This window comes from Emys orbicularis, chromosome 9, assembly GCF_028017835.1.
Source record: "Emys orbicularis isolate rEmyOrb1 chromosome 9, rEmyOrb1.hap1, whole genome shotgun sequence".
NCBI lineage: Eukaryota > Metazoa > Chordata > Testudines > Emydidae > Emys > Emys orbicularis.
In genome coordinates this window covers 78072516-78086974 of record NC_088691.1, presented here as the reverse complement: position 1 = coordinate 78086974, position 14459 = coordinate 78072516, and the positions used below count along the sequence as shown (strand labels likewise).

The following is a 14459-nucleotide window of genomic DNA, read 5'->3' as shown; positions in this document are numbered from 1 at the left end:
TATCAGGAACTTTTTCTTAAATTTTTATCTTTCTCTGCCAGACTATTTTGTAAACAGATGATTTGCTTTTGCAGAGATTAGACAATTTTAAATTAGAATTGAACAAAGTTTTCTGGAAAGTTATTAGGTGAATTAAAAAGGAGGTAAGAAAATGTTATGTCATTAGTTTAGGTTTCCTCAAAGAGGTGTCACTGTTCTCATTTAGAATTATAGAATCATAGAAATGTAGGGCTGGAAGGGACCTCAAGAGGACATTTAATCCATCTCCCGCACTGAGTCAGGATTAAGTATACCTAGACTATCCCTGACAACTGTTTATCTAACCTGTTCTTAAAAATCTTCAGTGACTGGCATTCTGTAATCTCCTTAGGTAACCAGTTCCAGTGCTTAAATATCCTTTATAGTGAGAAAATTATTTTAAAAGTTAGAGGTTTATCGGCAAGAATCTGTCTGCAAATATTTTTTTTTTAACTGGGCCAGATTTTGCTCTCAGTTATTCAGACGTAAATAGGGGAATAATTCCATGCCCTTCAGGATAAAATTCTGCTCATAATTACTTTGGTGTAACTATAGAAATTGATTGCAAAATTTATTCGTACATTTTCATTTCTATGATTGAGAGCAGAATTTGACCCAATAAGTATTATTACATTTTTGCTTTGTGGAGTTTTGAGTGTCCAAAAATACTGAAGAAAATGGAACATTTTTAGGAGTTTGAGAAGTTCTGAGTGGATTGAATTAATGTGTTTATTTTTCATTTAGTGCTGTAATTATTCTATGAAAATAATTTTGGCTGATCCTTTAAAGTTTGCTAACGACCTCTATCACAGGATGTCCATATTTTGCTAATATGGGGCAGATTCTGATTCTCTTACTCACATAAAGTAAAATTTTATTCCATGAGTAATCCCACTGAAGTCAATAGGGGATATTCATGGTCCAGTGAAAGTAAGACTGGTTCATATATGAACTATGGCCATAAAAATACCCAACCTACATTTAATATAGTGATAAAAATGTGTGTGTACAAAGTAATGTTTCCTTGTATAGAATATAACTAATAGAAATATAGATTTATAAAAAAATATTTAATAAATAAAACTGCATTTTATTTCATATATTATATAAACTTTTGCCATGTTTAAAATGAATAATAATAGCAAAAATGTATGTGAACACAGTCTTGATCCTTAAATCTCAATCTGAGATGGGAGTGAGACCTGCATATGTAGAATATATATATTTTCACCAACTGGGTATATTATAAATGTAATGATACGCAACATTTGTATCAAGGAAAAATGGATATTTTTCATATTTCAGACATAGCTCTGTTCTCCACCATCCCCACCAAATATCATGTGAAAGAAAACAAACATTCTGTTTGACTCTGGCAACACTTTGTATAACAATTCCAAATGGTTATCTTAGAATTGCTTATGTATGTTGAAAGTAAATTCTGCAGAGTTCATATAATTCACAAATGATCATGCCTTAACCTAAGTTCTGAGATCTTTCCAGGAGCATCATGTACGCTTCTTCCAAAGTTCTGAACTCTGAGGAAGGATGCTAAAAGACTTCCAACTGCCACCTTCTTGGGTTGCTTCAAATAAAAATAACAAACAGTCCTCTTGACAATATAAAAGGCCACTGCTAAATCTTCCAAAGATGATTTCTAGTAGATGATTTAATGTCTTAGTAATGTGCAGTAAGCTGTGATGGTCAGGACTGTGGGTGACCTTTGATATGCAAGGTTGTTCTAGAAACATATAGCACAAAAGACATCACTCAATGTCAAAAGACCCAATAGTCTTTTTCATGGATAAACTTAAGTTTTCTGATGGTCGATAGGAAAGGGAGCTCATTTTTGTTGTTAGACTTGGATGTGCTCTGACATTTGGTGGAATGTATTTTAGTAGCTGCAGGAAATATTTTTTAAATTTTTTTCCAAAAAAACCATAAAGAAAGGGATTCAAGCAATTGTTGAAGTAAGCTATGCAGATGGTGAAGGGCATAGCTGTATCCACAACATCAACAATTTGGCAATCTGTTATGATACGTAGCTGGATTAATACATCCAGAAATGTAAACACTTGATGAGGAATCCAGGAAAAGAAGAAGAAAAGTACTATTGCCACAATCATCTTAAAAATGTCATCATTTCTGGTCTTGTTTTTCTGAATTTGGTAAGCCTTCTTCAGTGTCTTCCAGATTAAGGTGTAGCTTGTTAAAATTATCAAAAAGGGAATTAAAAAACCCAACATGTTCTTAGATAAACCTAGCCCAACAGGCAGTGTTGTATTATGGGTCTTGTACCGAAAAGCACAAATTGTCATATTCATATTCTCGACAAAAAATACATCACGGTGAATTAGGACAGGCAAACTAGCCAGTCCTGCTAGCAGCCAGATGCCGATGCAAGTTATTTTGGCAACAAGCATGGTGCGCCGAAGTCGGGACTTCATTGGATGTACTATAGCCAGGTAACGGTCAATGCTAAGACATGTGAGTAGAAACACACTGGCATACAGGTTGAAACTTACCACAGCTGATGCTATTTTACATAAACAGTTGCCAAAAGGCCAGTGGTATTCCATGGCTGTGTAGGCTGCCCACAGTGGCAATGTCATTAGGAAACACAAGTCAGCCAGGGCTAAATTCAACAGAAAGACACTAGCCACAGTCTTTAATTTCATGTAGAAGCAAATGACAATGACCACCAAGCTGTTCCCGAATATGCCTACAATAAAGATGATGCTGTAAACAGTTGGAACCATAATGTATATATAGGCATGCCTTCCTGAAACTGGGCAGTCAACATGGATTCTTTTAACAGTCCCTTCGGTAGATGAATTAAGGCTCATCTTGATCTCTTCAGTTGCAGGTTGGTTTCAGGCACAATATAAACTTTATCTGGGTGAAAAAGAAAAAAGTCATAAGTGAGGATTTTTGGGGGGCTTTTTTACAATTAAATTTCAAGACTGTACCTTATGTAGCAATGATGAATCCAGTTCACTGAAGGAAATTTTAACTACACTTCTAAGGAAATGAGGACATGAGAAATTAATCTACTTTTCCTTAACTGAACATCTCCATCTGATTCAGTTGAAGTCTGGGTTACAGGCCAAATCCTTAACAAGCCCTTGTTCAGGCAAAATTCCTGTTGCAAACCGATGGGGAAACATTTTCCAGTTCTTTATATTTCTCTCAATGTGTGCTGTCTTCTCTTTGTATTAATGTATACCCTGGGCTATACATGCCTATTTTATGTATTTAACACTACCAAAATCCTTAATTTTTTTAAACCTCATATCATTGTATTTATTCTATTTCATTTTACACTCCCCCGGCCATATCCTGCCATCATTCTTTATGAAATCAGAATTTCAGTACACAAATGGATGTCGGGATAGGGCCTTTGGTTAGTTTCAGGTGGAAGCAAACATTCAGCGGTGCATTCTAGGAATACAAACTCACAGGTCTATTTTCCCCAGAGCCTTTGCACAAAACTCCCATTGATATCAACTGCCTCAATCCTGTAGTTGTTTCTTGCCTGGAACGCTTATTGACTTCAGTGGGAAATTCACACAGAGAATCTCTGTGTAATTGGACCTAGGTGGAAATAATGTGCATGGAACAGGTAGAATATAGCTGTTGCTGCATAGAACCAAATATGGAGTACGATAAAAGTTGTAATGATGTTTAAATTTCCTAACCAAGTTTGCTCTCTCATTGAGCCAATGACGTATCTCACCCAGCCCTGTTCTCTGATTTGGGATGAGAGATAAAGCCAGGTAATGAATTAAGGGCCTGATCAACTCCCATTGAAATCCACAGGAATCTTTCCATGGACTCCAGTGGGACTGGATTGAGCCTCTGCAATGCACTGCCCAATACCGAAGCAGTAACAAAAGAACAAACCCACCTATGGGAATCCTCAACACTGGCCCACAAACAGTATGAGACAAAACTCAAACAAGGAACAAACACAATGCCCAAAATGTGATACATAATGTCAGTGCTGTTCTGGAAGGTAAAAACCACTCCACTGCACTGCCAATTATCTACAGGAATAAAATGTCTTCCCATCCCCAGAACTGGCAGTCAGCTGCTTCTCTAAGCAAACCAGCAGGTATGGTTTATATACCACACTCTTAAGTGGAGAACAGCAGGCTGAAACTGACAACACTCAAACGGAAAAGTATTACTTATAAGTTGCCTTAATGCATACTAAAGAAATGGGGAAAAGAAAGAGGATGTGTAGCTGTGTTCCACATTTTTCTGTGGTACTGTAAATAAAAAGGAAAGTTTTAATTTAGCATAAATGATTCCTTTATTTCTATGCACTATCTTTCTAATGTCATTGCAGTAAAGGCTAAAGATAGTGAATTTCCATGGTTCCAAAAGTCCTTGCTTTCTGTTCCAGTTCAGTCATGGGAAAAAACTAATTTTAACCACCTAAATAAACTACTTTTGAAATGCAGTGAGAATTTTGTATCTGTCCCCAACATATGTTTGGCTGCTCTCTGGAAGCCATGGCAAACTATATGAATTGTGTTGAAGAGATTTGCTTTGCAGCCTTCAGAGGTTTACCAGCATTTCTAACTCTCTGAACATGCACAAAAACCAGAAGGCCACTCAGTTGCTATAAACTGCGATAGCTCCATGGATTTCAATGGAACTATCCTCACTTACGCCTGCTGATGGTTCAGCCCACTAAGTGTTTATTCTTACAAATTCTAAAATATTTCTCATAACATTTTAATTGTAAATGTAAAATTCTGAAGTGCTTAGTCAGGTAATACTATTAAGAAGGTCAACAGACCTTTGTCAACCGAACTGAACATGAGTAAGGTCTTTAGGATTTGGCTCAATATTGATAGCTTCTTTTTAAGGCAAGCTAAAACTCAGATTCAGTATAATTTTCAATGAGGCTGCAACTTAAAGCAGAAATAGCTAATGACTATATGCAAAAAAGCCTCACTGTGATAACAGGCAGGGAATAAAAAACCCCCCAGGTAATTACATTTTAGAAGAACCTTCTGTCTATCCAGGCTACTTTTTCAATAATCATAAAAATGATGTGCCAAATGGACCAACTTACTCAGATGTTTTTTAGATTCTATACTTAGATGTCATGCCAGTTCATACAGTAAATATGATACATGTGCCATAGGCTGGAGTTTTATCTAAAGCTGTGAATTCAAGCTAGGTACTTATTTTGTTCTATGGTATCTGTACTCTAATGTTCTTTTGACATAGTAGTTTAAGCCTAATTTTTTAGGACTATTTAGAGGTTATATAGGCAGAACCGAGTGGGTCTTACAACTTAGTGGTTTGTTGCATTCACCAGGATTGTAAACACATAAACCACTCACAAATTATACATCCCAGCCATTTAGATTGAAAAATATGATGTTTAATTGACAATGGAAAACAAATCTGTAAAAATCCAGGGCCAGATTGTTTTTGTCCCACACTGAAACCTTTAGAAAGATTTCAGGGGAAGGAATCACAGCTCCTGTTACCTCTTCAGTTAGTGCCTAAATATGGATCTAAGTGCCTAAATTTAGGTGCCCAAGTGTGAAAATTTTGGCATAAGTCTACTAAAAATATATCCAAGCTGCGTAAACATGTGCAAGTTGTGTAAAATCTATTTTATGTGGCATCTTTGGCTTTGCTAGGGCTTCTATGGTGTGCAAAAACAACTTACTTCTTAATGAATTGGAACCTCAGGGTGCAGATACTAAATTATAACTGAAACAGGCAGAACATTTTCTCAACCGCCTACAGACCAGCAAATTTTGCACCCAAATTAGTGGAAACTTACAAGATGACACAGCATTCATTTGACAGGTCTGTGAGGACCCTAGCTGACTATCAAACCTAACTTGTGCCCGAAACACAGATTAATATATTGGCTTTACTCTTAAAACAACCTGGTAAATGTTAAGTCACTATTATAAAAATGAATATGCCCCTAAACCACTGGGGCATTATAACTACTTTACTTCATTTTAAAAAAAAGACATCTGCATCTAAAGAATCTAACTATATACTGTATAGGCAATGGAAAACTTCAGGGACTAATACTGATACTTTGTTGTTGCTCATTATTTGTACTACAGTAGCACCAGAGGTTCCAATTAAGATCACGCTAAAAGTTTTACACAGACATAGTGGGACATAGTGGGAGACACTTCCTGTCTCAGAGAGCTTAAAACCTAAACATACAAGCCAGACAATGGGAGTATTATTTTCCCTTTTTTAAAAAATGGGAAACCGAGACACAGAGAAATTAAAGCTCAGATTTTTAAAGGTATTTAGGTGTTCTGCTCAGTGTTGCAACATTTATCTGATTTACAAGTCTACGGGCTTGTCTACACAGCCCTGCAGTTTCGGCTGGGTGTGAATTGCAACATGCACCAAAGTGCTGCGCTGTATCCGCCCCATGTGGATCCTGTTGGCATGAACTAAAAGGTACCTAGTTTGTACTAATGTAGTCCTGTTAGAAGAGGGCTGAGTTAACGCGAACTAGGTATCATGCTGGCAGTGTCCACATGCGGGAGTTACAGCGCAGTACTTTGGTGCGCACTGCAGTTCACACCCCTGTAGTCCACACTATGCAGCGCAGCATCGAAATAGCCTCAGAGTATGTCTACACTGCAGTTGAAGGCCTGATTGCAGTTTGGGTAGGCATACCCATGCTAGCATGCCTAAAAACAGCAGTGAAGACACAGTGGCTCCTTACCCAGGATTCAAAGAAGGCTTGTAAAGCCTACGCAAGCTGCCATCACACCTCCGACTGCAGTGTCAACGTAGCCTAAGTCTCACTGAAAGTTAATGGGACTTCAGTGCCTAGGTGCCCAAGTCACTTTGGCCTTCCAGTGTTTAGCTGAGGAATGCCTAAAAACCTTTAAAAATCTGGGCCTAAGTGACTTGCCCAAGATCACACAGGAAATCAGGCAGAGCCAGGAATTGAATTAGATCTCCTGAAGTTCAGTGCCTTGAGCCACAAGATCATCCTTTTACTTTAATAGGTTGCTCTTTTCTAAAAATGGAGTGAGCCTCAAATATGTTTTTTTCCCATGAGTAATGATCTGTTAATGCCTCATTTATCCTTCTGATACACTTCCTTGTTCTAGGAATAATGCCGGACTTACAAAGCTGATTAATTTAAAAAAAGATAAAAGGGCAATTTCAAGATTTAGCTTCTTGGGAATTACACCAAGACTGGAATATCTAATTAAATGTAGCTTTAAATACAAAACGTTTACCAAGAACTACAATTAATTCCTCCCAATCTCAGCAACTCCTTCTGTAAATTACAATCTAGGTACCTCATTTGTTACAAATGCCTCCAAAAAAAAAAAAAAAAACACAACAACAACAAAAACCCTCCCAATCAACCCTCAGTTATTTTTACCATTTTTTTCAAGTAAAAAAGTCACACTAAACCAGCTGGCACAACAAATACCTTATATTCTGATTATCAGTGGCATGTTAACTTATTAACCCCTCAGGCTCAAATTCATGGCTGTCCATGCATCACAAAATCTGGCATGTCACAGGTTTTAGCTTTGTGGCCAGTCACATTATCCAGAGCCTATAAGGAAAATAGCAAATACTCCCCTGAAGCACGCTGTGGAGCCACCCAACATGATGTGAACTCCTGTGAATGCATATTTTTGTAGCTTGTGCTCTGCAACAACATGGTCCATCTTTTTATAACTTGCCTCAGCTCCAGACTGGGACTGTAAAGTCTGTTAGTCATTATAGCCTTTCTTCATTCATATATCAGAGGGGTAGCCGTGTTAGTCTGGATCTGTAAAAAGCAACAAAGAGTCCTGTGGCACCTTACAGACTAACAGATGTATTGGAGCATAAGCTTTCGTGGGTGATTACCCACTTCGTCAGACGTCTGTTGCTTCATTCATATAGAATCACATAAGTATCAGACCAGAAGGGACCTCAACAGATCTAGTCCAGTCCCTTGCATTCAAGGCAGGACTAAGAGCGGGTCTACCCTACAGCCTAAGTCGATATAACTTACGTCGCTCAGGGGTGTGAAAAAGTCTCCCCCATCCCCAAGGTTCATGCTTGCACATCGGCGCTATGTTGGCGAGAGTTGCTCTCCCACCGACATAGCTTCCGCTTCTTGACGAGGTGGAGTAATTGTGCTCATGGGAGAGCGCTCTCGCAGCGGCATAGCATGTTTTCCCCAGATGCGCTACTGCGGTGCAGCTGCATGAATGCAGCTGTGCTGATGTAGCATTGTAGTGCAGACTTGCCCTAAGAAATAACTAGGCCATTCCTGACAGGTGTGTGTCTAACCTGTTCTTAAAACCTCTAGTGACGGAGGTTCCACAACCTCCCTAGGTGATTTGTTCCAATGCTTAACCATCCTGACAGGAAGTTTTTCCTAATGTCCAACCTAAACTGCCGTTGCTGCAATTTAAGCCCATTGCTTCTTGTCCTTTCCTCAGATGTTAAGGAGAACAATTTTCTCCCTCCTCCTTGTAACAACCTTTTATGTCCTTGAAAACTGTTATGTCCCCCCTCAGTCTTCTCTTCTCCAGTCTGAACAAACCCAGTTTTTTCAGTCTTCCCTCATAGGTCGTGTTTTCTAGACCTTTAATCATTTTTGTTGCTCTCCTCTGGACTTTCTCCAATTTGTCCACATCTTTCCTGAAATGTGGGGCCCAGAACTGGACACAATACTCCAGTTGAGGTCTTATCAGAATGAAGTAGAGTGGAAGAATTACCTCTTGTGTCTTGCTTACATCACTCCTGCTGATATATCCCAGATTTCTGTTCAATTTTTTTATTTGCAACAGTGTTACAGTTGACACATAGTAGCTTGTGATCCACTATGACCCTCAGATCCCTTTCCGCAGTACTCCTTCCTACGCAGTCATCTCCCATTTTGCATGTGTGTAATTCATTGTTCCTTCCTAAGTGGAGTACTTTGCATTTGTCCTTATTGAATTTCATTCTGTTTACTTCAGACCATTTCTGCAGTTTGTCCAGATCATTTTGAATTTTAATCCTATTCTCCAAAGAACCTGCAACCCCTCCCAGCTTGGTATTTTCCACAAACTTTACAAGTGTGCTCCTTATACCATTGTCTAAATCATTTATGAAGATATTGAACAGACCCAAACCTAGCACTGATCTCTGCAGGACCCCACATGATATGCCCTTCTAGCTTGACTGTGAACCGCTGATAACTACTCTATGGAAATGGTTTTCCAACCAATTATGCACCCATCTTATAGTAGCTCTATCTGGGCTATATTTCCCTAGTTTGTTTATGAGGAGGTCACGTGGGACAGTATCAAAAGCCTTACTAAAGTCAAGATATACCACATCTACTACTTCCACTCATCTACAAGACTTGTTACCCTGTCAAAGAAAGCTATTTGGTTGGTTTGACATGATTTGTTCTTGACAAAGCCATGCTGACTGTTAGTTATCACCTTATTATCTTTTAGGTGTTTGCAAATTGATTCCTTAATTATTTGCTCCATTATCTTTCCGGGTACTGAAATTACAGACCAGTCAGCTTAATTCCCCAGGTTGTCTTTATAGATTGGCATATATTTTCCCTATTCCAGTCCTCTGGAATCTTTTTAGTCTTCCATGAGTTTTTGAAGATAATTGCTAAGGACTCAGATATCTCCTCTGTCAGTTCTAGGATGTATTTCATCAGGCCCTGCCGACTTGAAGACATCTAACTTGTCTAAGCAATTTTTAACTTTGTTCTTTTCCTATTTTAGCTTCATATCCTACTTTATTTTCACTGGCATTCACTATGTCAGATGTCCAATTGCTACTAACCTTTCTGGTGAAAACTGAAACAAAAAAGACATTTAACACGTCTATCATTTCCACATTTTCTATTATTGTCTTTCCCCCGTCATTGAGTAATTGGCCTACCCTGTCCTTGGTCTTCCTCTTGCTTCTAATGTATTTGTAGAATGTTTTCTTGTTCCCCTTGATGTCTCTAGCTAGTTTAATCTCATTTTGTGCCTTGGCCTTTCTAATTTTGTCCATACATGCTTTATATTCATCCTTTGTAATTTGACCCATTTTCTACTTTTGTAGGACTCTCTTTTGAGTTTCAGATCATTGAAAATCTCCTAGTTAAGCCAGGGGGGTCTCTTGGCATACTTCCTATCTTTCCTACACAGTGGGGTAGTTTGATCTTATGTCCTTAAATAATATCTCTTTGAAAAACTGCCAGCTCTCTCAAACTGTTTTTCCCCTTAAGATCCCATGAGAAGCAAGCCTATCTACCAACTCCCTGAGTTTGGTAAAGTCTGCCTTCTTGAAATCCATTGTCTTTATTCTGCTGTTGTCTCTCCCATCATTCCTTGGAGTCATGAATTCTATCATTTCAGGATCACTTTTACCAATAGACACTTATAGATTTGAAGGCCAGAAAGAACAATTATCATCTAGTCTGACCTCTTGTATGCTAGCTAAGAACCTGATTCTACCAGTGTTGTGCTGAGCTGGACCTTACTCCATGAGCAGACCCATTGATTCCAAGTAGTAATGTCCTACTCTGTGTGTAAGGTTGGTGGAATTGTGACATAAGATATGTATTGAATACAACTGTGGATTTCATAGCAAATGGTCAACAGTCATGTCTAATGCAACATTTGGTAGATGTCGCTCTGCAGAGGGGTTAAGTATTTTCCTCTCAAAACAGGTTGCAGCTTTTATGGTTGTGCAGTCCATGAATCTTGAAGCACTTCTAATATCCAGCAGGAATACCGGGCTCTCTCTGTAGATTGGCTCCATCTTTGGAATTTATTCCCTTTGGCAATGCACCACATAGCCAAAGTCTAGTGTGCTTTGGGGTATGCATCAGTATTTAGGTTTTGACTTCCCCTCCTGCTCACATGGTGGCTAATGTTTCTGATGACAGCGGTGGCCTTGATTAATGCTAACTATTGTTATCTGTGTTTTAAATGTTTGTAAACAAGCACCTACCTTAAATGTTCTAAAATTCATTACAATCAGCAATAAAATCAAATTTGTTAATTTGAGCCTGACCCTGTAAGTTTGTGAGCACTTTCTGTGAGGAACTGAATGGCCTCAACTCCCTTTGAAGTGAGGGGGGGAAATAAGGAAGTTCAGCATTTCATAAGTAGAATCAGGGCCTTGGTCACGAAAGAGTTTTGAATTGCTGTACATGAATACTAAATTAAAACAGCCATTTCAAAGTTAACAGGCCAAGCTCATTTCTGGTGTAACACCAGAATTTTGTCCATACATGCTTTATACTGATATATAAACTCCACTGATTTCAGTAGAGTTACACCAGGGATGAATTTGGCACGTTATCTTCTTCAAAGTATATCAAGCAATTGCAAATATTTTATTAATTATTCAAATACACATGTACAAAAAAGGAAAATATGCTAATTTTAATTACAAAATGAGAAATACCAAAATAATAATTTAAAAAATACTACAGAGCTGAGGAAATGAAGAGTGGAGAAAGAGATGATTATTAAGAAGGAATAAGGTAAGAAACTTAGTTTTGTGCATTTTCCTTATAAGAGATTTTGATGCATCAGAAAGAAAAGAATGCTTTTGTGGATATATTTGAAGTGTTTGAAACACACAGAGTAGCTCTGTAAAGTGCTTGTATGCAATAGGAATATGGAAAGACATTTCCTTTGAGTGCAAATATCTCCTAGGAAGACATGGACCATGTCTTCCTAGGAGAAACACATGTGTAAATTTCCCTTGATTGACTAACAGTGACACACACTTGTAACCTTATCACCTGGCTGTATGACCTTACCATCTATGTTGTGCTCTATATATTTGAGCGCACAAATGGCTTTATATCACTGCGAGACTGAATTTCTGAATGGCCTGACATCTTAAGTTCCAGTAAGGAAAGCATTGCTAATGCTCAAATGGGACTTTTACAGTCTAAGGAACTCGTTAACATTTCAAAAGACGACACAATAGGTTTTGCTTCTCAGGAGATGCACATCCCCCTCACTGCTCTGGAAACTTTAAAGCGATAGAAAAAGCTTCAAACCTGAAGTGGAAACTCATTCCTTCTGAAGAGCTACTCAAGATGGCAGCTCTGAGAGGCGTGATGGAACATCACTGTTGATATCAAAATTCCTTGCAGTGAACTGTGCTCTTTCTTTGCTAGACATCATTGGGGTTTAGTTACATTAAAGCTATACAGAATAGAATACTTTAGTGTGGGGACACTTCACCTACTGCAATCTGCATCATTACTTCATCAATGACAGCCAAAGCATCAAAATAGTCTGAAGGGTGCATAAAAGACAAACACAGAGGCTGCAGACAGACAGATTTTACTCTAGCCAGTGCCTGGGAACTTTAAGGGCGACATGACAGTAGCGTTTGCTAAAAGGATTGATTTCAAGTGACTGAGAATAGGGGGTGGGGGCTGCTTCAGAGTCAATCTCTAAGCTAAGTGTCTGATGAGCTGCTAATCCTTGTTGTACATTACTGTCCTGTTTGACCTTTTATTTTTTTTAATTACAATGATTATAATAAGTCACTGGTAATGCAGGGTTTCAGACTGTTCTACTAGCTATTATTTACCACTCTATTCATTTCCTGTGTTGGATGAGCATGGATCCTAATTAAACTGCCTGTGGTAACAAGGCAGGATGCTGGCCCAGGCAAGGTAAATAGTGCTTTGCCAACTGAAAGATAAGATGAGATACCACTGACTCCAGCTTCCTGTGAAAACTTCATTAGCTATAAATGGGTAACCAGATGTCACAAGTCAGGTTTGAAACAAACAAACAAACAAAAATGCTTTCAATATTGGTGCTTTGGCACTGACTCTATCGATACAGGCAGACCCAGCCTTAAGCATTTAGCTGTATTACAGTAGGTAATACGCCCTTTTCTTCTCCTGATGCTGGCTGGGTTATTTGTTGCCCCTGTAAATGAGAAATAAGACTTCTCTGTGTTTATAAGGATGAAATCTTCTTTTCACATAAGAGGACCGTGGATTTAACTCAGAGTAAACTTCCTGAGACAGGCTGGAAAATGTTTTGGAATAATATGTTCTATACTAAAAAGTGTTTGTTCCTTTTTTAAAAAACTCTGTCCCAGGTATTTAGTCTTGCTTTCATTTCTTCTCTAGGTCTGTTGTTACTGGTTGCTGCAAAACTGTTAAGGCTTTACAAGCTTTTTATTTCATTGTCCTTTTCCTATACAGCAGTATAAACAGCATGTTCATTCCCACAGCCATAAATGACTGTACTTTCTTCCACCTCATATGATCACAAGTTCATCCTTCTTTCCTGCTTATCTACCAGGACCTTGCTTCTCATGGCAATGAGCCAGACTGCATCCTGTAAACACTCTGCCACCAACTAGAACCAAAGCCTACCCACAGAAAAAGTAGGTGGTGGTAGAGTTCTTGTTTAACAAACACAGATACAAAAGATAAAGTAGCAGATATACTTAATGACAGTCCTCTCTGCCTCTACATGACAAGATATTTTGGCAGAAAAAATACAAGTGCTTAAATAGGATAAGTTAACGCAGGGTGGACTTAATTCTAAAGAGCTCTGTGATCAACAGATTGCTCCTATGCCCAGACTTACGGTACAGTGGGAAGACTTGATGGTGAAGCCTGATGAGCACTGCTAGAGAGGCTGCTTCCTCTAGATTGCTGGTTCAATCCAGTACAAGTCAATAGAAGCAAAAAGTGTTAACAATATGATGGCTACTCAGTGGCCTGTCTAGAATAAGCTGCTGTTTTCAGACTGTTCCCTAGGGCAGCTTTCCATGTAACAGCTGTAACTTGCAGTTCAAGATAGAAGCATGTTCAGTTTCTCAGATTTAAAGATAAGTTTATTTTAAAAATCTTTTTTTAGTATATATAATAGGCTGATGAACACTATACACCAGGCTTTCCAAACTATGCGGCCTGACCTCACCTTAGTTACAATCCTAAATAAGAATATGCAAATAGCTGCAGGGGATTTTCTTTCATATTTTCTGTGTGCTTGTCCAGCTCCAGCTAAAGCCTATCACAATCCCAGCAGGGATTGAGCTGAGCCACGGGGTTTCCCCTGCAGTTACAATTCCTGGACTTCAAGCGCTCCTGTGGTGCTGCCACTGAAGGCAGGGAGACTGGCTCTTCTCCTCTGCTCTCAGGGCTCACCCTAGTGGCATCCAGCTGGCATGGAACAACCAGGTGGGAGAACAGGCAGCAGCAGCCTCAGGGCCTTGCTGGCAGGGAGGCAGAGATTGGAATGGAGGGTGGCAGGGGTTCAAATGGGATCAGAATGCTGCTCGGATCAGAACTAAGTGCCAGAGACTTTCCCAGGGGTGTTTCTTATAGGTTTTTAGGGAGCTATGGCATGTGCCCTCTTCTGTCAAGACATGAACTCCTCAGACCTGTCAAGCTCAATCTGCTGTTCAGCCACAAT

At 38.9% G+C, this 14459-nt stretch overlaps 1 protein-coding gene across 2 annotated transcripts in view; it reads right to left on the bottom strand.

Annotated features, from left to right (window-relative positions):
• Positions 1 to 475: 475 nt before the first annotated feature.
• Positions 476 to 14459, bottom strand: part of AGTR1 (angiotensin II receptor type 1) — a 50886-nt gene continuing 36902 nt past the window's right edge. For both annotated transcript variants that reach the window (XM_065410547.1, XM_065410548.1), the window contains exon 2: positions 476 to 2913. In XM_065410547.1, coding sequence (XP_065266619.1) covers positions 1785 to 2864 — 1080 coding nt within the window. In that variant the 5' untranslated portion in view covers positions 2865 to 2913 and the 3' untranslated portion in view covers positions 476 to 1784. The remainder of the gene's footprint in view (positions 2914 to 14459) is intronic.